Raw genomic sequence first — 24,080 nt, forward strand, 5'->3', positions numbered from 1 at the left:
GCCCGAAACGTCGCCTACCATATATATATTTCCATTTAAGGGCGTGCTATTGACGAATGTGTTGCGTCCGTTCTGATTTTTTTTTACTAGTGCACCACTGCCAACGCAGTACAATCACCAAATATTCAGTAAAAGAACGATGTTTATATTAATACAGTACGTGGTCTCAGTTCACTGCGCGGCCACATCCAGCCAGTAGTGCCTCTCGCTCCACACGCCGCTCCGAGGCCTTGCCACAGATGACGAGAGACGCACGTGCTCGCACTGTACCAGCACGTGGTTAGATACAGTGCGAGTGGGGCGTGTGAGGAGGGGGGGGGGGGCATGTAAGGGGAGGGGTGCGGTACGTAATGGGGGGGGGCGTAATGGGGGGGGCGCGTAATGGGGGGCACTAATGTGGGGGGCACTAAGGGGGGCACGTAAGTGGGGGGCACATAAGGAGGGCACTAAGGGGGGGGGCACTAGGGGGGGCATTAAGTGGGGGGCACTAGGGGGGGCATTAAGTGGGGGGCACGTAAGTGGGGGGCACGTAAGGGGGGCACGTAAGTGGGGGGCACGTAAAGGGGGCACTACGGGGGGGCACGTAAGTGGAGGGCACGTAAGGGAGAGCACTAAGAGTGGGGGCACTAAGGGGGGGGGGGGGCACGTAAGGCGGGAGAGGGCACGTAAGGGGGGGGGGAGGGGGGGAGAGTACCGTGCGTGGTGACGTCACCGGCGAGCGTCGCGTGCGCGGCGACGTCACGGCACAGTGAGGCGACATGGCGATGGCGCAGTAGTGGCGAGGTTGGTGCTGCTGGTGTTGGTGGTGCTGCTGCTGCTGCTGGTGGCGGCTTTGACACGACACCGACATCGCGACCACCGCTCACTCACCACCGACACCGTCACTGCCAACAGCGCTCGAGTCCGGGGGTCGGTGAGCCCGGGGCTGGGGCGAGTTGGGTCGCGAAGAGCCCAGGGATTGACCTCGGCCGAGGCGCCCCCCGTGTTTACTAATAGGGTGGGCGGGGCCGCCGGGAGGGGATCGTTGAGGAGGAGGATGATGATGAGGGTGGAGAAGAGGATGATGGTGATGAGAGTGGGGAAGAGGAGGATCATGATGAGGGTGGAGAAGAGGATGATGATGATGAGAGTGGAGAAGAGGATGATGATGATGAGAGTGGAGAAGACGATGATGATGGTGATGAGAGTGGGGAAGAGGATGATGATGATGAGGGTGGAGAAGGGGAGGATGATGATGAGGGTGGAGAAGAGGATGATGATGAGGGTGGAGAAGAGGATGATGATGATGAAGGTGGAGAAGAGGGTGATGATGAGGGTGGAGAAGAGGATGATGATGATGGTGGAGAAGAGGATGATGATGAGGGTGGAGAAGAGGATGATGATGATGAGGGAGAAGAGGATGATGATGATGAGGGTGGAGAAGAAGATGATGATGATGAGGGTGGAGAAGAGGATGATGATGATGAGGGTGGAGAAGGGGATGATGATGAGGGTGGAGAAGAGGATGATGATGGTGATGAGAGTGGGGAAGAGGATGATGATGATGAGGGTGGAGAAGGGGAGGATGATGATGAGGGTGGAGAAGAGGATGATGATGAGGGTGGAGAAGAGGATGATGATGATGAAGGTGGAGAAGAGGGTGATGATGATGAGGGTGGAGAAGAGGATGATGATGATGGTGGAGAAGAGGATGATGATGAGGGTGGAGAAGAGGATGATGATGATGAGGGAGAAGAGGATGATGATGATGAGGGTGGAGAAGAAGATGATGATGATGAGGGTGGAGAAGAGGATGATGATGATGAGGGTGGAGAAGGGGATGATGATGAGGGTGGAGAAGAGGATGATGATGATGAGGGTGGAGAAGAGGAGGATGATGATGAGGGTGGAGAAGAGGATGATGATGAGGGTGGAGAAGAGGATGATGATGATGAGGGTGGAGAAGAGGATGATGATGATGAGAGTGGAGAAGAGGATGATGAGGGTGGAGAAGAGGAGGAGGATGATGATGAGGGTGGAGAAGAGGATGATGATGAGGGTGGAGAAGAGGATGATGATGATGAGGGTGGAGAAGAGGATGATGATGAGGGTGGAGAAGAGGATGATGATGAGGGTGGAGAAGAGGATGATGGTGATGAGAGTGGGGAAGAGGAGGATCATGATGAGGGTGGAGAAGAGGATGATGATGATGAGAGTGGAGAAGAGGATGATGATGATGAGAGTGGAGAAGACGATGATGATGGTGATGAGAGTGGGGAAGAGGATGATGATGATGAGGGTGGAGAAGGGGAGGATGATGATGAGGGTGGAGAAGAGGATGATGATGAGGGTGGAGAAGAGGATGATGATGATGAAGGTGGAGAAGAGGGTGATGATGATGAGGGTGGAGAAGAGGATGATGATGATGGTGGAGAAGAGGATGATGATGAGGGTGGAGAAGAGGATGATGATGATGAGGGAGAAGAGGATGATGATGATGAGGGTGGAGAAGAAGATGATGATGATGAGGGTGGAGAAGAGGATGATGATGATGAGGGTGGAGAAGGGGATGATGATGAGGGTGGAGAAGAGGATGATGATGGTGATGAGAGTGGGGAAGAGGATGATGATGATGAGGGTGGAGAAGGGGAGGATGATGATGAGGGTGGAGAAGAGGATGATGATGAGGGTGGAGAAGAGGATGATGATGATGAAGGTGGAGAAGAGGGTGATGATGATGAGGGTGGAGAAGAGGATGATGATGATGGTGGAGAAGAGGATGATGATGAGGGTGGAGAAGAGGATGATGATGATGAGGGAGAAGAGGATGATGATGATGAGGGTGGAGAAGAAGATGATGATGATGAGGGTGGAGAAGAGGATGATGATGATGAGGGTGGAGAAGGGGATGATGATGAGGGTGGAGAAGAGGATGATGATGATGAGGGTGGAGAAGAGGAGGATGATGATGAGGGTGGAGAAGAGGATGATGATGAGGGTGGAGAAGAGGATGATGATGATGAGGGTGGAGAAGAGGATGATGATGATGAGAGTGGAGAAGAGGATGATGAGGGTGGAGAAGAGGAGGAGGATGATGATGAGGGTGGAGAAGAGGATGATGATGAGGGTGGAGAAGAGGATGATGATGATGAGGGTGGAGAAGAGGATGATGATGAGGGTGGAGAAGAGGATGATGATGAGGGTGGAGAAGAGGATGATGATGATGAGGGAGAAGAGGATGATGATGATGAGGGTGGAGAAGAAGATGATGATGATGAGGGTGGAGAAGAGGATGATGATGATGAGGGTGGAGAAGGGGATGATGATGAGGGTGGAGAAGAGGATGATGATGATGAGGGTGGAGAAGAGGAGGATGATGATGAGGGTGGAGAAGAGGATGATGATGAGGGTGGAGAAGAGGATGATGATGATGAGGGTGGAGAAGAGGATGATGATGATGAGAGTGGAGAAGAGGATGATGAGGGTGGAGAAGAGGAGGAGGATGATGATGAGGGTGGAGAAGAGGATGATGATGAGGGTGGAGAAGAGGATGATGATGATGAGGGTGGAGAAGAGGATGATGATGAGGGTGGAGAAGAGGATGATGATGATGAGGGTGGAGAAGGGGAGGATGATGATGAGGGTGGAGAAGAGGATGATGATGAGGGTGGAGAAGGGGATGATGATGATGAGGGTGGAGAAGAGGATGATGATGATGAGGGTGGAGAAGAGGGTGATGATGATGAGGGTGGAGAAGAGGATGATGATGATGAGGGTGGAGAAGAGGATGATGATGATGAGGGTGGAGAAGAGGATGATGATGATGGTGGAGAAGAGGATGATGATGAGGGTGGAGAAGAGGATGATGATGATGAGGGTGGAGAAGAGGATGATGATGATGAGGGTGGAGAAGAGGATGATGATGATGAGGGTGGAGAAGAAGATGATGATGATGAGGGTGGAGAAGAGGATGATGATGAGGGTGGAGAAGGGGATGATGATGATGAGGGTGGAGAAGAGGATGATGATGATGAGGGTGGAGAAGAGGATGATGATGATGAGGGTGGAGAAGGGGATGATGATGATGAGGGTGGAGAAGAGGATGATGATGATGAGGGTGGAGAAGGGGATGATGATGATGAGGGTGGAGAAGAGGATGATGATGATGAGGGTGGAGAAGGGGGTGATGATGATGAGGGTGGAGAAGAGGATGATGATGAGGGTGGAGAAGGGGATGATGATGATGAGGGTGGAGAAGATGATGATGATGAGGGTGGAGAAGAGGATGATGATGATGAGGGTGGAGAAGAGGATGATGATGATGAGGGTGGAGAAGAGGATGATGATGATGAGGGTGGAGAAGGGGATGATGAGAGGAGAAGAGGATGATGACGAAAGAGGAGGAGGAGATTGGAGAAGCAGCACAGGCCCTTGTGTGTCCAATCCACTGCTGGAGGAGGCCCACCTCCCTCACCACGCCGTGCGGTTCGTGGGGATTGTTTGACCATACTTCACCACGCTGGTCAGTGCGGGTTGGTGAAAGTTCAGGGAGCTTTGCCGCGGTAGCATTGATATCACCCACGACGTTGCCTCACGGCAGCCTCTAACACCTGTTATGCATGATGAGACCGTCTTGAGAGAGAGGGAGGAGGAGGAGGGAGAGGTGAGGGCAGTGGCCAAGAGGATGGTGGGGCGATGGTGGGGCGATGGGAGAAGTTTAAGACTGGGAAATGAACGAGGAAAGGAAGGAGTTTGTGGATGTCGGGTGAACACGAATGAGAATCTTTATCCTGGAGAAATCCGATAAAGCCCTAATTGTTGTTTCTTCTCACAGATGTCCAGTTAAGGGGCGGTTCAGAAAAAATGACAGCAGCAACAGAATAATACAAAGACAACGATAGGAGTTGGACAGGATAGGAGAGGTAAGAACACGAGGAGGAGGAGATGATGTGACAGCAGAAATGTGACCGTTGCCGAAATAACCTGAGCACAATGACCCTTGATTGTTCTGTTGCGATGTAATTGTTTTGAGCGAAACTAGGGCCCATTTGTTACGGGAAATGCCCTTTAATAATTATTGGGCAAATTCACTCGCATTGCAATCAAGTCTAGAGTTGCTGGACTCTGCTGATGAGACATGGAATGTCGAAACCGGCCCAGAGTTATGGTTGTGTTGAACCGATCATTTGTACTCGTGTGGTCTGTGAGTTGTGTAAAGAAAACATATCGTGTTACTTTAATGCATGTTGTGTAAATAGCAAGGTTGGCTACGTACGGTGCGAAAGAAGTGCAACATACTTCTTAAAATCTTTAAAAAGTAATAGTTTTAAAGGGAGGTTTATTGAAAGCAGAAATGAATATGCAAAGAAAAAATAAATGTTTGGGGGGGTCGATTTATGGGGGGGAGGGGGGGGCACAAGACATCTGTACCACGCTGTACATACTTATAGGAAGGGGGCTTTATCTTGTGATTACACACAAGGTTGTTTTATTCAATTGGCCACATTTCCGATGAGATGACGACAAGAGAGAAGATGGAAGGATTACAAGGACTTGTTATTCTGTTTAAAACAACAACACGATTAGAGCCGCAAGCAGAACACGGAGACCGGGGAGGGGGAGAGAGACGTTAGTAACACGCCGGAAGAGAACCACTGATGTGTCCAACACTCGGTGATTTTAATGAAAACACCGATGCTCAAAGAATAGAACGCAAACAACTTATTTTTTGCCCCCCCCCATCAACTTTTTACAGGAACACTTTAAAGCTTAAAAAGCATTGCTTTTGAAAAATACAATTATATAAAAAATACAATTATATAAAAAATACAATTATATAAAAAATACAATTATATAAAAAATAGAATTATTTAAAAAATACAATAATATAAAAAATATATTTAATTTAAATATATAATTCATCCTGGAGGAATCCAAAGAGCTCTAAAGCTCTTTTTCGCAGATGACCAGTAGCAGACTGGAGAAGGAGGCGGCTTCCGCTACCTTCCAGCAGCGCTCACTCATTTTTCAGAGGACCGCCACACAGTTTGACACCATCGGAGTTTGACAGCACAATCATGACGGGGGGGGGAGGGATGTTTTCAAATTTTTTGTATTGTTGGGGGTTGGGGGTGGGTGCGGGCCGCTAGGCATGGGGCCGCACTAAAGCTCACAAGGGCTCCGCCAGTATCCCGCGGGCCTTATAGTGAAGAGCACTCCCCTACACCAAACTTTACGTCGACTGTTCAGAATGCGGACTTTCAACCGATCAATAGCATATACTATAGACACACACACACGTGTTTTGGTTCCAAAAAAACATCGACGTGAAAACATACGCTTTGGTTCTTTCGCTAAAGTCACGTAGGTAGAAATAAAATAAAATACATCACGACGTTTCGATCGCAATACAAGCGACCGTCATCAGGCGGAACCGATACAACAGGACAACTGCTTATTTAGGAGATGTTTTTTTCTTCCCCATCCTAGCTGGAAGTGAGGACGGGTGTGTGGCGAGCTTGGGGAAGGTGTTTATTCCGTGGCCACAGATGCAGGGAACATACTTGGGTGGCTAAACCAGGATACCGTGTCAACCCATACGGTTTACCCCGTATTCTTGTACAGTGGAATTGAGTTTTCAGGTCCATACGGCGTACAGCCGTTTCAATACGGGCAACATTTGTTTTACGTGACTTTACCGAAAAAACCTAGGAATATGAAACATTTGTTTTGTATGATTTGTTTGTGTCTCTCCCTTGTGATGGGACTTTGAAGGATGAACGTTGAGATTTATAAGGGCATGGGGTGACCAATAAGGTCTGAATTGGTCTGTAATAAGGTAGGCACTGATAAGGGGGGTTGACAGGGATGAACCAGGGTTTCGCAAACGCCAAGCCTCGCGACCCATTCAAATAACAAATGAACTCATTTCACGCCGCGCGCGCCCAATTAACGCTGCGCTAATAGAGGCGATTTCAATTAAGATTGACCTGTGTGTGTGCACGCGCGCGCGACGTGCTGTGCGTGACTCGGCGGTAATTGTTTATCGCGTCACGTGGGACGTGTTGAACAATCATCGGGCGCGTGCGGCGTGGGTCGCGATGATTGGAGCCTGGGGAAACCCTGGCCTACAAACGCAAAAGATGAGTTTCTCGCTCCACCTAACTCTGCTTTGTTTCGAGTGAAATCCGCCTGGCTTAGGACTGTGCGCTGTGGTCTGTGACGGCTTCAGGGCTCCTTCCTGGCTGCCTCGGTGCCCGCTTGCCCCCCACCCCCCACCCCTTATGCTCCGTGCCAGTGCCCAGGGCAGCTCCGTGCTGTGCTTTACGGCCGGCATTGTGGCTGGGAGCGTGCAGTGCCATTCCGTGAAACGCATGGTTACTTTGCTGTTATTGAGCCTGTAAGTTCAGCCGGACTTGCCCGTTACTTACATTAACGGCATTTGGCAACAAGCAAACTCGAACTATTGCACTTCAGCTCTTTATCATCCTCACATTAAGAAGCACGCTGTGCGCTTTAGACATTTTATTATTTCGTGTGCCCTACCTTGCTGGTAAACAATCTTCTTGCACGTCCGTTTCAGAATTGTAAATCGCGATGAGTTCCCCTGTGCTATTATACTCGGGTGGCTTTCATGCTGGCGAGGATTCTGTGTTTATGTGAGACTGTGAGAGAGAGAAGATAATTTCCTGGTTCCAGCTTTTTTTACAGGGAGCTAGTTGACGTGAGCAACAAAGGAAACTTTATTTGAGAAGAAAGCTTCTGCTGCAGCCAAGAAGCAATTACATTCTGGCCTCTGCCACAGCCCGATAAGCGACTGGGATTACTCAGCTCAGCGATCTTAGTGCCAGTAAACAAGTGTTCCTTAGGTGTGCGGCGAGACTCGCATCAACTGCCCCCATGGTCATCGCTTCATTGCGTAGTTTTTTCTGAGCAATGCAAATGAGGGCTTACTGATATTAATCATCTAGATTGGAAACTCATTTGAATAGAACTGCTTTTTGTGTTAGCACGGTTGGCTATGTATGGTGTGAAAGAGGTTAGACATGCAAACATGCACTCGAAACCAGGTAAAACCTGTTGGTGATTTACAATCCCTTGATAAAGTTAAGTATAGTTAAATTTTGATTTAAAGCTTTCGTGACTGCAGGGATTCATCTTCTTGGTTCTTTCGGTAAAGTCACGTAGTTCTTTCGGTAAAGTCACGTAGTTCTTTCGGTAAAGTCACGTAGTTCTTTCGGTAAAGTCACGTAGTGACTTTACCGAAAGAACCAAGAAGATTAAGTATAGTTCATAAGTACGATTATAAATATTAAGGAAAAAATGCAATTTAAAAATGACTTGGGAGAATTTTGTCAAAACAATGTTCATCACAGATTCAAGTGAATTTGAATATAAAATATGAAGGTTGAATTTAACCATCCGGCTGTTTGGGTGGATAACGTTTGGCAAGTGCTCGAGATTTGACCGCTCTTCGTGCGCGACTGCTCAGGTACTTCCAGCGCCGTCATCATCGTTCCTCCCCACGTGATCCCGGGTCGCGCCACCTCCCCGTGTCGTCGTCGTCGTCACCGCCGCCTGGGCCGCCATCGTCTTGCGAACTAACGCCGGCGCCCGAGAGATAGCGTGAGGGCGGCCAACACCATCTCCGCCATGGAGCAGCCGCAGGAGCCTCCCACAGGGAGTGGCAGTGGCGGCGGTGAGGAGGAGGACAGCGGCGCTCGCCACCTCTCCCTCGCCGTGTTCCGCAACGTTCCGCCTGCCTACATCCCCGAAGTGGCCATCGAGTGCCACTACTCGCTGGCGCCAGAGCTGCACCCACATGCCAAGGACTGGGTCGGCATCTTCAAGGTCTGAACGCCGTCGCCGGCCCTGGAGTTGTGGGGATAGGAGGTGGCGGGGGGGGGGGTAGGGGGGAACGTGTACAATCCACTGCTGGATGAAGACCTCCCCCACATCGTGGGAGTGGGGGTCATTGTGTTTCTTGGACCACAATTCACTGTGGTGGTCAGTGCAGGTTAAGGCAAGCAGCCCATGACAGCCTCTTTATGCTTGGTTGTTACTCAGCCCTGCTTGGCTTCTGAGATTTGACGAGGTCAGGCGCATTCTGGGTGATATCTTCACCATAAGTGATCAGGGGAAAAGACAGGCACTGGAGTGAAAAGCGTCTCAGCAAGTCCCGTTCGGTTTTGGAGCCCATGGCACATGGTAAAGGGTGGTGCGTGAGCGCATGCAACGCAACCACGTACAGGAGCAATGCGACGGACAATGAGGCTAGGACTACAGATTGGCTGCGGAACTATTTTTTGCAGCAGCAGGATCTGTACGACAGTGCAGTGCGCAGGTTTGCGGCAGCGCGGCTCCGTCACCGTCCCTGGGTGAAAGCGGCGTCTCTGCTGATTGATGCGAGGCTGTTAAGGGTAACGGCGTGTTACTGCGTGGCTGCTCGGCACAGAGCTACGGCACGCTCGGCTTGATGTAGGGGGGCCCTAAACGCGACACACAATGGATGCGCCAGCAGACAAGACGCTGGGTCTATACTAACAGCACTGTTAAGGATTCCTTTTTTTAAATATAAAGGAATATGAGTGTGTGTATTCATCTGATTATGGCAACGTGAAGAGCATTTGTGTTTAAAACTGGAGAAATTTGACGAGGCTTTAGCCGCGCCCAACATTTGTTTTAAACTCGCGATATTCCGATCGCTATCCATGGTGGAATTGCCGTGGGTGTGGTTAGGCTGTAACGAGCGAGTTAACGGCAGCCATAATGACTTGCGGCTTGAATTAAAATGATCCGACTGTGCCCAACGGTTGGATTTATTATTTGTTTTGCAGCACAATGAGACGCTTTAAAAAATAACGGATGTCCGTCGTTTAACTCTATCTAACTAGCTGCCTTTCTGCAATTTCGCTTCAAAAGGATTTTCAGGCTATTGTTGCCAAAATTATACGCACAAATTACGTACCCAATCGCAGTCGTGGAGCTGTTGACACAAACCTGGCTGAATTAACTTTAATGATACTTTGGTCTCCATTTATGCTTCTTGGGGACTTTGCTGTCAGACACTCTAGACAAGAAAGGAAATTGTCATTGTGTGTTCACGTGCGCGTGTTGTTGTGTGTTTACCTATGCGTGTATTGTTCGGTAATTTAGTGGTGTAGGGTAATTGTGGTTCCGTGGTTGCGATGTGTTGGGTTATGCAGTTGTGGTGTTTGTAGTGGTAATTGTAGTTCTGCTTTAACCTGCGTGTATGTGTGGTGCTCGGTAATTGAGTCGCAGTTTAGTGTGGTGTTGGGTAATTATGTTGCTTGTGTTCTCATGTGTGTGTGTGTGGTATTGGCTAATTGAGTGGTGGTTGCATGTGTAATGTAGGGTAATTGTGGTAATATGTCCATGTTTGTGGAGTAGGCTAATTGTTGTTGTGTGCTCACGTGTGCGATGGTGGCGCTGTTGGGGAGCGATAGTGTAGCGGTTAGCGCACTGCGCTACGAATCCAGCGACCTGAGTTCTGTTCCCGCTCACGGCTAACACAAGTGACGATTATTTCAACCATTCCTGGGCCTCCCTTAGGTCGATTCACCCTCACATGACTACCCTGTGTGCTGTGTAAACATCGTCACTGAGGAGACAAAGGCGGCGGGGCGTGGTGTTAGCCACCCACCCCCTCACGTGCCGCACCGGCCTTTGTAGGTGCTACTCGGTAACGGCACTTGCTCCTACAGTCTGTTAATGCTATACGGGGGATCTCTGTCTTTGGTGGTGCTGCTGCTGCTGTTGTGCGTGGTACAGGAGGGCTGGCGCCGCCCCAGGGACTACGTCACCTTTCTCTGGTCTCCGCTGCCGGAGGAGCGCGGCGAGCAGGGCAAGCCTGCGGAGTGCAGCGTGCAGTTCCAGGGTCAGCAGCCGTCGCTGCCGCTAAACCTCCCACACCGAAAATACTACGCCACGGTGGCTAGGAGATGTTAACTACCTCGCCTGGTATACAGGAGGTCGTGGGTTTGATCCACAACCCTGACGCCTGTTGTATATTTGGAGTTGGCATGTTCTCCCCGTGGCCGCATGGATTTTTCTCCGGATCCTCCAGTTTTTCCATCCACATTTAAAAAAATGCGTTTAGAGTATTTGGCGGCTATAAATTTCCACGTGATGAGCCACTTTCTTGCGCTATCATTTGTGGCCAGGTTGCTTCTGAAAAAGAGCTACATAGCTCAGTGGGCCTTACCTGGTAAAATAAAATAGTTTAGTTTTTAGTTTAGTTTTACTACAGCACAATACAGCACCTGTCATACAACCCCTCTAGTGCAGCACCATACATCATCATCAGCCATGATCAATCCACTGCTGGGGGTGAAAGCCTTCCCAAGCCACCGCTATCCCTCGTCGTCCAACAAAAGCTATCTGGCTCCTGCACTGGAGCGGCCTTCATCGCTCCGTGTACGCCATGGACATTGTCTTGAGCGTGTTCCCTTCCGTGGATGCGACTCCCATCAATAGTCTCGATCACCGGCAGTCACCGCGTGTAGCCGTGACGCACCCTGCCCAAGCCGACAGCACCCTTAACAGTACCCATAATACAGGATGTTGACACAGCACGTCGCATTTCACTAGCGCTCACGCGTAATTTGAGTAATGTACTGCATCAGTAGCCAAGCGGACTTCCTTTCGAGGAGAAAATTGAATTTACATTTGCCGCTTAAAAAATTTGTAAATCCTGTTCAGAACATGAACAGGTGATTTTTTTTTTTGCTGTAAATGTGACAAATGACAGTGCACATTTGCATGTTAGAGAACGGCCCACGGAAGTGGATATCACAGAGCTACCTCCGAGATCTCTCCTCCACACAGTACGGGGGGGGCAGCAGCACATCAAGACCACCGTGTTGGTTGCGACTCCTCATTGTGTCGGAACGCCGTGCCTCTCCCGCTCTCTCTCCCCTCGACCCTGTCCCCGCCGCGATGCAGCGTACTACCTCCCGCGCGAAGATGCACACAGCTACTGCTTCTGCTACGTGAGCCACGAGGGCCGCGTGTGCGGCGTGAGCACGCCCTTCCGCTTCCGCCGGCCCCGCCACAGCGGCCCCGACGAGCTGCTCGCCATGGAGGAGGACGCTCTGGACGTGCTCGTGGTCACCACGCGCTCCGAGCTGCTCCAGGTCAGCACCGATGACGCTCGCCGCTGATCCCGCGCAGCACCGTCGACTCGCGCACGTCGCAGCATTGGCGAGCGTTGCGAGGATTCCAATGCTAAACGTCATCTGTGTGATCCGCACGCAGATTTCCGGATTTATGTATAACTTTGAACTTCTCAGCTTGAGCAGTGGTTAATTCAAGCAAGTTTATTTGCATGCCGGGCCTAGGATAAGTATCATCATGAGTTCACTCCATCGTGCAGCGAGCGGATCATTCGATCTTCTGACAGTACTTAAGGGTTCACCGCAGTTGTCTTCTCTCACGCAACAGCAGAAGGGGGCATTTCTTTATAACCTGTTAAAATGTTCATTGCTCGCAAAGCCCAAAGTTCCTTTTTCACAGCTACGGAATGTGCCAATGGGAATGGTGACGTGCGCGAGCAGAAGCGGCTACTGGAGCTGCAGGAGGAGGGCGCGGAGCTGCGGCAGTTGCAGCTGGCGCTGGAGGAGGAGCGGGGAGAGCTGCAGGAGAAGTTGGTGACGCTGGAGGCGACGCTGCGTGACGAGAAGGATGAGAGGGATGCGCTGGGTCAGCAGCTGGCGGTCAGTGTCCCGGCACGGCCGTGAGATGGCTGTTCTGCAAAACGGGTCCCCCAACCTGTAATTTAATATTTTCCCCCTCGTACGCTTGGTGGATTTTCTTCAGGTATTTCGGTTCCCTTTGGCACACAGAGTCCTACTTCAGAAGGAGTTGACCAAAATAAACACGTCTTGAGTCTCAGTGGCTCCTTCCATATAAATGACAGTATTCTTAGTATTGCTCCCACGGGCCCTTTAACTGTGGCACTGACGGCCTTTGCGCTCCATGACCCTTAATGCACCAGCAGTCCATTATTCCTGTGATTGTATCTGGGAGACAGTGTTACGTCTCTTAGTTGCTCTCAAGACGTCGGTTTCCTTTGGATTGATAGAACCGTTTAACTTGCAATCAGTTTGATTGATGGGCTCACCGCCTATATACATCCTTTAAACTTCTCACGGGCACTTACTGCCAGACCGTAATGTGTGAACAAAGCTGCAGACATTACAAGAGGTGCATTGGTTAACCGGGCGATGGTAGCGCACACCTGTTAATCCAGCACTGTTGGGGTTGGTGAATCGCACAAATGTTGCAAATCGCCCTCCCCAGGGGCATCGAGGTGCCATACCCTGGCATGCCAGGAGAACGCGGTACAACTAAGTGCGGCCTAATGTAATCTGTCCCTTCTGTATGGGATAGAGTGTTGCCTCCTCACGTGTGTGGGTTTTCTCCGGGTGCTCCGGTTTCCTCGCACATGTATAAACACTCATTACTTGGCTGAAAACTTATCTATATGGAGTATCGCAGAGCTTGGGCAATTGTTGGCACCGGATCACTGCCTAGCTGCCTACCAACTTGTCTGTGGTTCCTCAGTGATTAAGATTTGTTTGAATGGCACCGTATGAAACTAAACATTTTCATTGAGCAGCTATGCCTGGCTAGTGGTAGTGGCATGGGGGACGTGCAAGGGATGTGGTCCTGGGCTGTTAAATCTCGTGCGCACCATGCGTGACGCGTGCATTGGAAAGTTCTCGCGCACGCACACACGCGGTCAGTGCACATGCACCCAGGGCCCTGACGCTCCACTGTCCACTCTGCTTTCCACTCCTTACACGCGCACACATATATACAAAACTCTCATACAGAGATGCCCACTATTCCTCGACGCTAGACTCTCCAGTGGGCACCTAGTGGCAAGTCTCACCTATTCCCAATGCTGAAATTTGACACCCTGCTGTAGCAGGGGTTTGTGCATTGATGTAACCATGCTGAGCAGTCTTGGCGTGTGCACTGCTCTGGCCGTGCGTACTGATCTCACACTGATCTTACCGTGCTGAGTAGTGTTGGCGTGTGCACTGCTCTGGCCGTCCGTACTGACCACGTTGTGTGCCCGGGCAGGCCCTGCGTGTGCGCGAGGCGGAGCTGGGAGCGGAGTGTGAGCAAGGTCGCCACAGCCAGGAGGAGGCCCTTGCACGCTTGCACCTCCTGGAAAGTGACATCGCCGCCCTGAGCAGCAAGCTCCTCGCCAAAGAGACCCACATCGACCGGTACCGCTCACCCACCATGGCGCCGTCTTCGTGACGACGATTAACCCACAAGCCCACGTGGCAGCGGCACCGTAACCCCGTGCAGGGAGTGTCATCACCGTCACGGCTGTGGTGATTCCGTCGTATTTACTTGGCGACATTTTCTGGTGGTGCGATCGGCGTCATGCCACGAGACGGAGAATCCATGCGGAACTCTCAAAGAACCAGCGCAAACCTTTCAGCGAAGCGCTTGCAGAAGCGGATAACCACAAAGCTACCTCTAAAATTCCTTCAGGAGACCTCTGATCCAATAGTAGGGGGTAGCACATTGCCTCCTGCCCTCCTAGAGAGAGTAATCATCATTGCATGATGGTGAAACTGGTGTTTATTTTTAATTTAGTCAAATTTAAGTGCAGAACAAATTTGAGTGTGATGGGTTTTTTTTGTGAACGCTCATTGGTGACCAGGCTCAGGCTAGCAACTCTTTGTATGTATGTATGTTGAACTTATTTCGCACCCTACATAGCCAACTGATTTTTTGTCTTTGAAAAAAATTTCAACAGGCGTCGCAATGGCTTTAGTATGTGGCTTCCTCTCTTTTGCTTCAGCTTTAAAGATCAACTGAGAAAGCTGGGCGTGGAAAACGAGCATCTGCGCAGCCAGATGAAGAAAGTGCTTGAGGAAAAGGAGCTGTACAAGGTAACACGTGGCATCTCCTCAACCCACGCGTCTTTGCGATCCATCTTGTCCACGGCGTGCGTACCGTTCTATCGAGACGACCGTGACTGCGTCGAGGATGTTGATCATCTGAACGGCGACCACGTCTCTAACCCCCAGGAGCACCTGCGCGGCCGTGAGGTGGAGGAGAAGGAGCTGCTGGAGGAGCTGGGCGCGCTGCGGGAGCGCCTGTCCGTCCGTGAGGCCGAGTCTGCCAGCTGCCGCCAGGAGGTGGCCTCCTGTCGCGAGCAGCTGGCGCAGGCGGCACGCGACCAGGTGAGCCTCCCACACATGCAGCGCCCGCACGGCCCAGCACAGACAGGGGAGGTGTAGGTTAATCCTCGTTAGCAATCATCATCGCCACCGCCGTACCACAGCGGCGGTGACCTCTACAATAGGCCCACAGTCCAGTTGGTCGCCCTTTTTAAATTTCAGGGAGCAGAATGCCTTGTTCGTGAACGCTGTTGATGAAGATGTACTCCGCAGATGTGTTTAAAACACAATCATGTTTAATCATCCGGATGAGTGGTATCATGGTTAGAGCACAGGACTCGTTTCTTGGCCTGAAGTAGACTGCAGATTTATCCCTCCAGGTCACTAAAATCAGGAACCAATTTGTGGGAAGGAAAGAGTCTGAAATTTGGAATTTCAACCACTGGCTCATGCCCACTCAGAGAGACGAGCAGACTTCGGATTTTGGCTGTGAGATGTAGGTGCACACAGTTACGGTTTAGCTGCCTGCTAAGTGGTCAGACAGCTAGAGAGGGCTCACATGCGGTGGCGGCGGTGGTGGTGGCGGTGATTGTGTGTGTCCCAGGAGGAGCTGGCGCGCGTCCGTGAGGAGCTGCGGGTGGCACTAGACCAGCTGGGCTCGGGCGAGCAGCGCCTGGTGCTGCTAAGCGAGGAGCTGGCTCGCGCCGCCTCGGCACGGGACAGCGCCATCGCCGAGCTCTACCGCCAGCGCCTGGACGGCGACAGCGTGCGCGGGCAGCTGGTGGCGGCGGAGCGCGCGGCGCACGAGAGCCGCGAGGCGTGGGAGGTGGAGCGCGACACCCTCGTGCACCAGGCGCAGGCGAGGCCCTCTTCCGCGGTCGGTCGCGTTGTTGAGCCGGGCAAAGGAGCACTGCGGGGGCGCAAATGGGGCCCAGTGTTCCTGTGACACCGAGGAACCGAAAATGATATGAAAAAAGATTTTTGTTTCTTCATCTCTTGCCCAAATTTTATCCGGATTGTGCTATTATTTTATAACGCGGATGAATATTCCATTCCGTTCACTCGCGGAACACCGCGGAACACAGAGCTACCTCTGAGATCACTTAAAGTGACCTCTAGTCGACACTGTAAGGGGGCAGCATATTCCCCTCACTGCCACACGCACGAGTCCATTGTGCTCAACAGTCAAAACTCATATTTAATTTTGAATTCTCAGAGCTGGAATTTTGCCAAATTAAGGGAAAAACCCAGTTTAATGTGATGGTTTTATGAGCAATTATAGTTGGATATCAACTCGGCACAGCTGATAGTACGGTTTAACCGATAGGTGGCTGCCTGGATTAAAACTCAGGATATTTGGTGCTGGCTATGAGCTCTGACCTCAGAATTCCCCCGGCCACCTTGACTGACCGCACGGACGAAGAGTTGGGCAAACACTGGTCTGTGTTGCAGCAGTCGATTGAACTCATAGTTTTGACACACTTCTATATCAACTGCTTGTATGATCTCTAATGAAATTAGACTTGCCATATGAGTGTGGTTAATGCAAAAGCTCCTCACTTGGCTAATCACCTTCCCTGGACTTTGCCAGTTATTGTGAGTTAAAGATACGAGTGGGCGATTGACTTGCCGGCTTCATGGGATATCTGTGTGTAATCTATTTTTTCTATAATATTTGTTTTGTTTTAAATCCAACTAATGCACTCCTGTATTCTCTGTAAGCCAAGATCCATGTTGTTGTCTCGTCTTTAAGCCTGTGTGATTATAATATACGGGGGTTGCGAATGTCGGATGAGGAGTGTACCGCTTCATAACTGCCCCTCTGTGCCACGTCTCGCTCTCAGGAGGTGAAAGATCGGGTGGCGGGAATGTCTGAGAACATCCACAAGCTGCTCCAGAGCCTGCAGGAGGAGCGCCTGCTCAACAGTGGGCTGCAGCGCAAGCTCAAGGAGACTGAGGAGTGCGGCAAGGTGAGCTGCTTCCCATGGCGGTGCAAGGTCCAGCAGCGGCACGAGGGAGACTCATGAGATGTGGCCTCTTTTGGGCTATAGCATCTCCACTCATTGGGCTTAAGTGCTGTACTTAGAGCACACATTGTAAACAAAGTGCAAAACCACTTTTACAGTCTTGCAGATAAATACATAATATTTGCCTGCAGCTCAGTGGCACAGCATGATTGGCATGGACTCTCGTGCAAGGAAAGATCTGGGGCCGCTCTGTTCAGTTTCCTCCCCTCTCCCTAGCTCGGTGCCGCAGGCCCACATGTCTCAGTGCAGTTGCACGGCCTACGCACTCAATAGCGACGCCACTGCTGCAAGCGTTTCTTTGCTTTTAGTTTAGCTTGGAGAAATGAGTAACGACACGCCGGCGTACAAACCCGTCATGTTAGATAAACGCTGAGTGCATAAAGGTGCACACTAAGAGAACAGCACCTAGCAGGAATAAATCAGAAGGGCAATGGCAGGGCACGGCATAGGATAACTAGGCTAAGCATGCGGGCTTTCCCTCGAGAGTGGAGAAATGCGCCACGCAGGGCAGTGAACCGGCAAGCATCATTTAATGGGTCGCCAGCTCTGGTCAGGGGCTCATGGCGCCACGGGAGTCCCGAGGAGCCTCGGCGACGTTCCTGTGTTCGTGAAGCGAAGAGCGACGCTGGTGTGACGCCCAGGGCGTGTGCGGTGCGGCGCAGGTGCAGCTGTCGGAGAAGCTGCGGGAGCTGCGCGAGATGAAGGCTGCGCTCGCCGTGCTGCGCAATGAGAAGCAGACGCTGGAGGTGGACAGACAGGTGCCGCCAGAGCGGGACGCGGGCGAGGTGGTGCACGTTTTGTCACGACGCTATCTGAGCTTTGGGCCCATGGAGGCGTTGATGTGCCCGGTGGGGGCGCAGCTTGTGTCGGTGGTTGGCACGTTTGGCCTGCAGGGCAGGGCATCGGTCAGATCTGCGGTTTGTTACTTCCAGCGAGATGTAGCCATAGTTTATTGTGAAAACAACAGTGTTTAATATTTAATAGGTCGACTCATAGATGATTTATTGTTAAACAGTTTTTGCATTTTATATATGGCTCTTCATGGTTTCAACTTAGCGTGTCATTATTCAAATTCTTGTTCTGTCCTACTGGTGAATGCATTGGTATATTATTTTCATTGGAACTAGCAGACCCGTTAGGGTTTTATTTGATCAACTAGTTAAATGACACTACTCTATATATTTACACATTTGACATGGTCGCTGTAAAACTTCGAGAATTTAAATCCACTATTCTCACAGAGACACGCAGATGTTCATACCCTGAGTGTTTCGGTTTGGAGAGGCTGAGCAGACACAGGAGTCTTCTGTTTCCACGCCACGGCCCGCAACCCGATCTCTTGGAACTGGTCTGAAGACTTAACAGGAGCCCCATGTTCTGAGGTGACCGGGTGGCTCAGAGGTCACAGATCTGGGCTGTCACCATTGAAAATCCATGGGTTCGAATCCAAGCAGTCGCCTGTGATTAACTCAGGTTCCTAGTGTCGCGAGTCGATAGTGTCAGCCCACTCGCCTGTGACTGCGAGAAAACCCCATTAAACGTGGTTCTCAAAATTAATTTTGCCTAGGTTACAGCTCTGAGAATTAAGAAGATATTGGGATAACATTGGGAGGAAAGTCATAATAATCAAAAAAGAGAGGAGCGTCCATCTAGCCTTGCAACGAGACGTGGCGACCGTGTTCTGTGCCGCTGCACCTCCCACCCTCGTCCGCGTGGCCGACAGAGGCTGCAGGAGCACGTGAAGGAGCTGGAGCGGGGCGGGGAAACAAAGGCGGTGACGGCACCAGTCGTGCCCCCCCGTGCCGCGCCACCCTGCCCGCCCCCCGGTGCCCCTGGACCCCACGGACCCCACGGACCCCCCGGACCCCCTGGTGCCCCTGCAGCCCAGCCAAGCGTGGGTGCCTACCTCCCGGGGCCCCTGCGTCCGTACAGCGGTGAGCATCCCTCTAAGATGCTCAACCACCACGTATCACGGCATTTACAACAAGTTAGGAAAAACCATGCTTGTGGCCTGGGTTTGCTAATGCTTTTCAATGTGTTTGTCTTCAGATTTTAAAGTTACTATCAGGCAAATCATTATTGTGCCTTCAAAAATCACCTTCTGAGACTGACGTTATGATATAGGTCAATTTCCTATCATGTTCATCATGTAATCGGTGGTATCAAGAACTTAAATCCGAATTCGTGCATGTAAAGCTGTCTTCCCTTTATCTGAACCGTCATTGTAATGTCATCATAAAAATAGTGTTTCAAAGTACCGCATGACACATTGATATTTTATATAATATCTATTTCGATACTTCAAAAGACATGTTTCAGTTGAATGACAATGAATTACGTATTACATATGCTATGTCAGATGAACTTTAACATCATTGGGTCTGAAGAGGTGCACTGAGCAGTGCTGATGTTTATTGCACAGAGTGCTTTCTGTACGGGGAAATGTAATTATAATTTATCCATTCCACTGCAGGATGAAGGCCTCGCCCACGCTGTATTGGTCATTGATTTTTTGACCAAACATCACCACATTGGACAGTGTCGGTTCGTGAATGGGGGGGGGTGGGCAGGACCGGTTCAGATATCACTCGTGGCTGCTGTTAGTTGTGGCCTGGAATTGAACTTGTGTTGCCGGGTTCATAGCATTCCACTCCTTACAGGGAAGAGTTTCTCATTTAATGATGCTGTGCAGCACAATGTACACAACAATGATGGAGACTTGCTGACGGACCGGCCTGTTGTGCGTATATATGAAGATATTGAATTCCAATGCATACATCTGTTTCCTTGCCCTCCTGTGGTTTAGGTAAGTGTACATTATTTAGCCTATCTTATAGTTCACAGAAACATTACAATAATTAACGTGTCAGATTTATTCTGTATTTCACATTTAAGGTTACTACAAAACATCGCTTTATTCTCTGCAGATATGTTGTCAACAGGTTCCATCAGGGGCACATTATCGGTCACGTTTTTCCTATTATTGTGTTGTTTTCTCGGCGGTTTGTTAAATTATCCCAAGTTACGCGTGTGTGTTTCATGCAGAGAGCTGCACAGAGAAACCGGCTGCTGTGAAGGAGAAACCGCCTCTGGAATTGGGCGGGGCAGAGCGCAAGACCCTGCAGGAACTGGCACGAGTGCCGGACGTTACTGCCGCTCGCCCAGCCCCAAGGGGCGCCCACGTCGTGTGCAGCCAGCCTGGGCCCTGCTCGCCCCGCCTTGACTCCATGTTTGACTGGCCTGACTCGCTGACGGTATGGCTCGTCCTGCATCTCGGGCTGGGGTCGCGTGGTGGGGTCAGGCGGTGGGGTCAGGCGGTGGGATCAGGCGGTGGGGTCACATGGTGGGGTCATTGTGGGGTCGCGTCATTGGGTCACACGGTGGGGTCGTGGTGGGGTTGCTTGGTGGGGTCGTGGGGTCGGGTTGCACGGTGGGTCGTTTGGTGGGGTCGTGGTGAAGTCGTGGGGTCGCACGATGGGGTCATGTGGTGTCGTCGTACGATGGGGTCGCGTGGTGGGGTCACGTCGTGGGGTCAAGTCCTGGGGTCACATCGTGGGATCACGTTGTGGGGTAGCATGGTGTGGGCAGGCAGTGGGGTCCTAGTGGGGTCTCGAGTGGTTGGGTGACATGGCAACGTCGCATGCCTCCGTGGTAATGTCATCAACTGCGTAGACTTTTTCGTAGCAAATTTAACTGATGAGTAAACATCTGATGCTATTTCAATCAAACTTAGTTTTTTCAATTCTTATAAAAATGCACATTATTATGAGATACAGCTGTAATTACCACAGCAGCAAGCACAATGGGGTCTGTAGATGTGCAAACCAGTGTTTGGGTATAATGGCGTGTGGGGGGGGGTACGATAGGGGGTGTGAAGGTATTATAGGGAATATGCTGACCTTTTAGTCTGCTGTTAGTGAGCTAAGAACTCAATTTTCCCATTGAGGATAACATTTCTCCTTCAAGCATCAACTTTATATTTGTTTAATCAGGCGAGAATTCAAGAGGCAAGGACAGTCTCATTTCCAAGAATGACCTGCATAACCTGGATCATTAAGAAAGCATTAATAAAGCACGTACAGTGAATATCCATTGCCCATAATGAGAGTCTGTTATTGGTAGCATGGGACCATTTATGAAATATTTTAGAGCTGAAACACCACAGTGATATTATCCTGCACTACACGTTAAGAAGTATTTGTTAGCAAAGCACGGTTGCTGTAATTTAAACATAGCCACCTTTACATTATAAATATAGAGCAATAGACTAAAACGTAATGCCCAGTATGTAGCATTTAATAGTCTGTGCACGTTTGTCCATGGTTGCTATGCTCGTGGTTTGATTAAAATCTGCTTAATAGGGCTTCGGGGATGAAGACGATGCCATGAAGTTGTCGTGCTCTCCGCCACTTTCCCCGCTGTCACGACACCTGCAATACCTGGACTTTGAGAGCTTGGCCGCAGAGCCCCCACTCAGCTCCAGGTCAGAGTCCACAGCGCACTGCCTCACTGACACTTGAAAGATCACTTCTCTCGTGTAAAGAGGAACATAGGTATGCCCACGTTGCATAATGAAGCACATTTGCTGCTTTAAACTAATTATGACTTGGTAATGGTGAAATTTACGATATTTTGAATCCAACATATGACTTGTATGTTGAACCTTCGATTTATATACGATCTGTCGCTCACGTGGTTTGCACCATCGGCCATGATCTATTCTCTGCTGGATGAAGGTCTCCCCAACCTCTCGCTATATGACGTTAGCATGAAAAACTGAACATGTTAGCCCATCTGATGTCCGTTTCTCTTGAACGTCATTTTGATTTCGGTGTGTATGTGGCTTTTCTTCCGTATGTGGTCGACGCGTCTCAGGGCTGAGCACAAGGAGTGTCCACAGTGTGGCATGGTGTTTCCTCCGGCATACGACCACAGCCTGTTTGAGAAGCACGTGAGCAAGCATTAGGCGGTGATGAACGGAGAGCACGTACTGCACCTTGACTCGCACAGACCTTGGCTGACGGCAGCCGCCTGAGTTCACTCCTCACGCTGGCTACAAACTGAGGCTGAAGCTGTTTTTAATCGTTCCTTCATGTCACCATTGCTAAATGGGCAACGATATTTTAATCACACTTGTAACCGTTTTTTTGTTTTACTGTTTGGGGGGGAAAAATATTACCTATAAAAGTGATATTTAACAAAGAAATTGCGTGTTATTTTATTTGACAAAAGCAATACTGTAGTACCTTTATGCACAACTAGCTGTAGACTTTTCAGCGACAGTTTTTCTCGAATCTGATCTTGAGGAGATGCCTTGTTTGGTTGTGTTAGTCATGTACTCTCTAGTGGCGTGGTCGTCCCGAACATGACGATACATTTCATTCGAGGTAACGCTTGATTTGTCCCCAACACCACCACCTTGGTCGTCCACTGGTAATCAACAGTGGTAGGGGCTGCTTGTTTTCGGAAGGAGTAAACTCATAACGCTTAAGAGAAACGTTCTGTATTTTAAGTGAAGCTGCTCTTAAATTGGCGTGGTGCATTTTTTGTGCATGGCTATGCTAATAATGTCACATTTGCTTACTGCCCACTTACATAACTATATTGAATGCTGTAGTTAAGTCTCTTTGAGTTGTTGTGGCATTATAACCTATAAGTACTGTAATCCAGCTAACTTTCAAAGAGGCCAATTTTCACTTCTCTTCAATTGTTTAAGTTGATATGTTTTAGATTTAAATGTAACAATACACGTAGACATATGTGCATTTCTTCCGGTGTGAACCACTGCTCTTGGCCGTGTTGCTTCCGAGCAATCCATTTAAAATGTCGTTGGCTGCAACGTGCTCATTAGGTGGGTAATTTGAGCTGCTGTGCAATTTATCGCTGATAGTTTATGTAGCATACTGTGTGTACGGTTGTACTGTATTCATACTGAAATAAATCAATTCCAGTAATCAATGTCTGGTAATGTTATTCTACCCGCAACGGAGAAGGTTATAAGTCAGAACCGAGTTAGGGGTTGATCCATCCCAACTTGCCACCGGAGTCAATACGTTCCGTACCATTTGGTGGGAAGTTCACTGGCTCGGCCTCTCCAAGGGCGATGAACACCACACAATGTGACTTTGAGCATGTGGTCAATATTATTGTCTATTGCACGTTTACCTAATAAAGCTTTATTGAGTCACATAACACATTTCTAGGAGGGTCCTGCCAAGTTTTTTTGCAGTGGGAGGCGATGATTGCTATGTATTTTTCAACCGAGTAACTTTGGAACATTTTTGGATCATGCATGTATGTATGTTGAGCTTCTTTCGCACCGTACGTAGCCAACCGTGTTAATCGGAGTTGCGGGACCAATCACACCAGTACACAATGACCTACTCTTACGAATGACGTGATGGGTCTTTAACGTCGACTGTGAAGAAGACTGTGTATACTTGTTGAGTTCTTTGGTTATTACACCCGCAGTAATAACCAGGGGTGCCCGCTTGGTTCGAACCTTGAACCGTTTGCAACAAGCGGCAACCCTGCTACCGCCCCCAAATACTAAGCTACCAAACACCGAGAAAATCTAAATTGTGTAATTGTATGACAAAGTCGCCAAGTTAAGCAGGTTTGAGTCTGGAATGTGCTTAGATACACGATTGCCCGTTAACGCTCGTGTTGCCATAAGCAGTTGTGGGGCTTTGTGATGGGCAAATGCATTATGCATTTTTTTTCTTCTTCTTGGTTCGTTCGGTAATGTCACCCTTCTACGTGACTTTACCGAAAGAACCAAGAAGATGAATCCCTGCAGTCACGAAAGCTTTAAATCGAAATTTAGCATTATGCATTATAGTACTGTACTTCTATGTTTCCTGCATTCAGCAACCTGCACTGAGCACAATGCTAAAGTATGTTCAAA

At 49.9% G+C, this 24,080-nt stretch overlaps 2 protein-coding genes across 5 annotated transcripts; one reads left to right on the forward strand and one right to left on the reverse strand.

Annotated features, from left to right (window-relative positions):
- Positions 1-699: 699 nt before the first annotated feature.
- LOC144940512 (calcium-binding and coiled-coil domain-containing protein 1-like) lies at positions 700-23,127 on the forward strand. Of its 4 annotated transcripts, none has more exons than XM_078866788.1 (16): positions 700-783; positions 4,814-4,901; positions 8,471-8,829; positions 10,771-10,876; positions 11,944-12,134; positions 12,555-12,713; positions 14,089-14,237; positions 14,825-14,915; positions 15,054-15,209; positions 15,751-16,005; positions 16,991-17,116; positions 17,836-17,931; positions 18,897-19,107; positions 20,219-20,427; positions 21,535-21,656; positions 22,049-23,127. In XM_078866788.1, exons 3-16 carry the CDS (start codon positions 8,632-8,634, stop codon positions 22,137-22,139), a joined length of 2,160 nt encoding a protein of 719 aa, XP_078722914.1. In that variant the 5' UTR covers positions 700-783; positions 4,814-4,901; positions 8,471-8,631; the 3' UTR covers positions 22,140-23,127. The 4 variants fall into 4 exon arrangements, with proteins under 4 accessions (XP_078722914.1, XP_078722917.1, XP_078722915.1 ...); XM_078866789.1 differs by having other exon boundaries at positions 778-913; XM_078866791.1 differs by lacking the exon at positions 4,814-4,901 and having other exon boundaries at positions 718-783.
- Positions 2,136-3,113, reverse strand: LOC144940558 (uncharacterized; the record flags this gene model as incomplete). Its single annotated transcript, XM_078866792.1, has 1 exon — positions 2,136-3,113. A coding segment is annotated over one exon (957 nt), but the record flags the coding sequence as incomplete, so codon positions are not given.
- Positions 23,128-24,080: the final 953 nt, after the last annotated feature.

Source organism: Lampetra fluviatilis, chromosome 2 (genome assembly GCF_964198595.1).
Source record: "Lampetra fluviatilis chromosome 2, kcLamFluv1.1, whole genome shotgun sequence".
NCBI classification, from domain to species: domain Eukaryota; kingdom Metazoa; phylum Chordata; class Hyperoartia; order Petromyzontiformes; family Petromyzontidae; genus Lampetra; species Lampetra fluviatilis.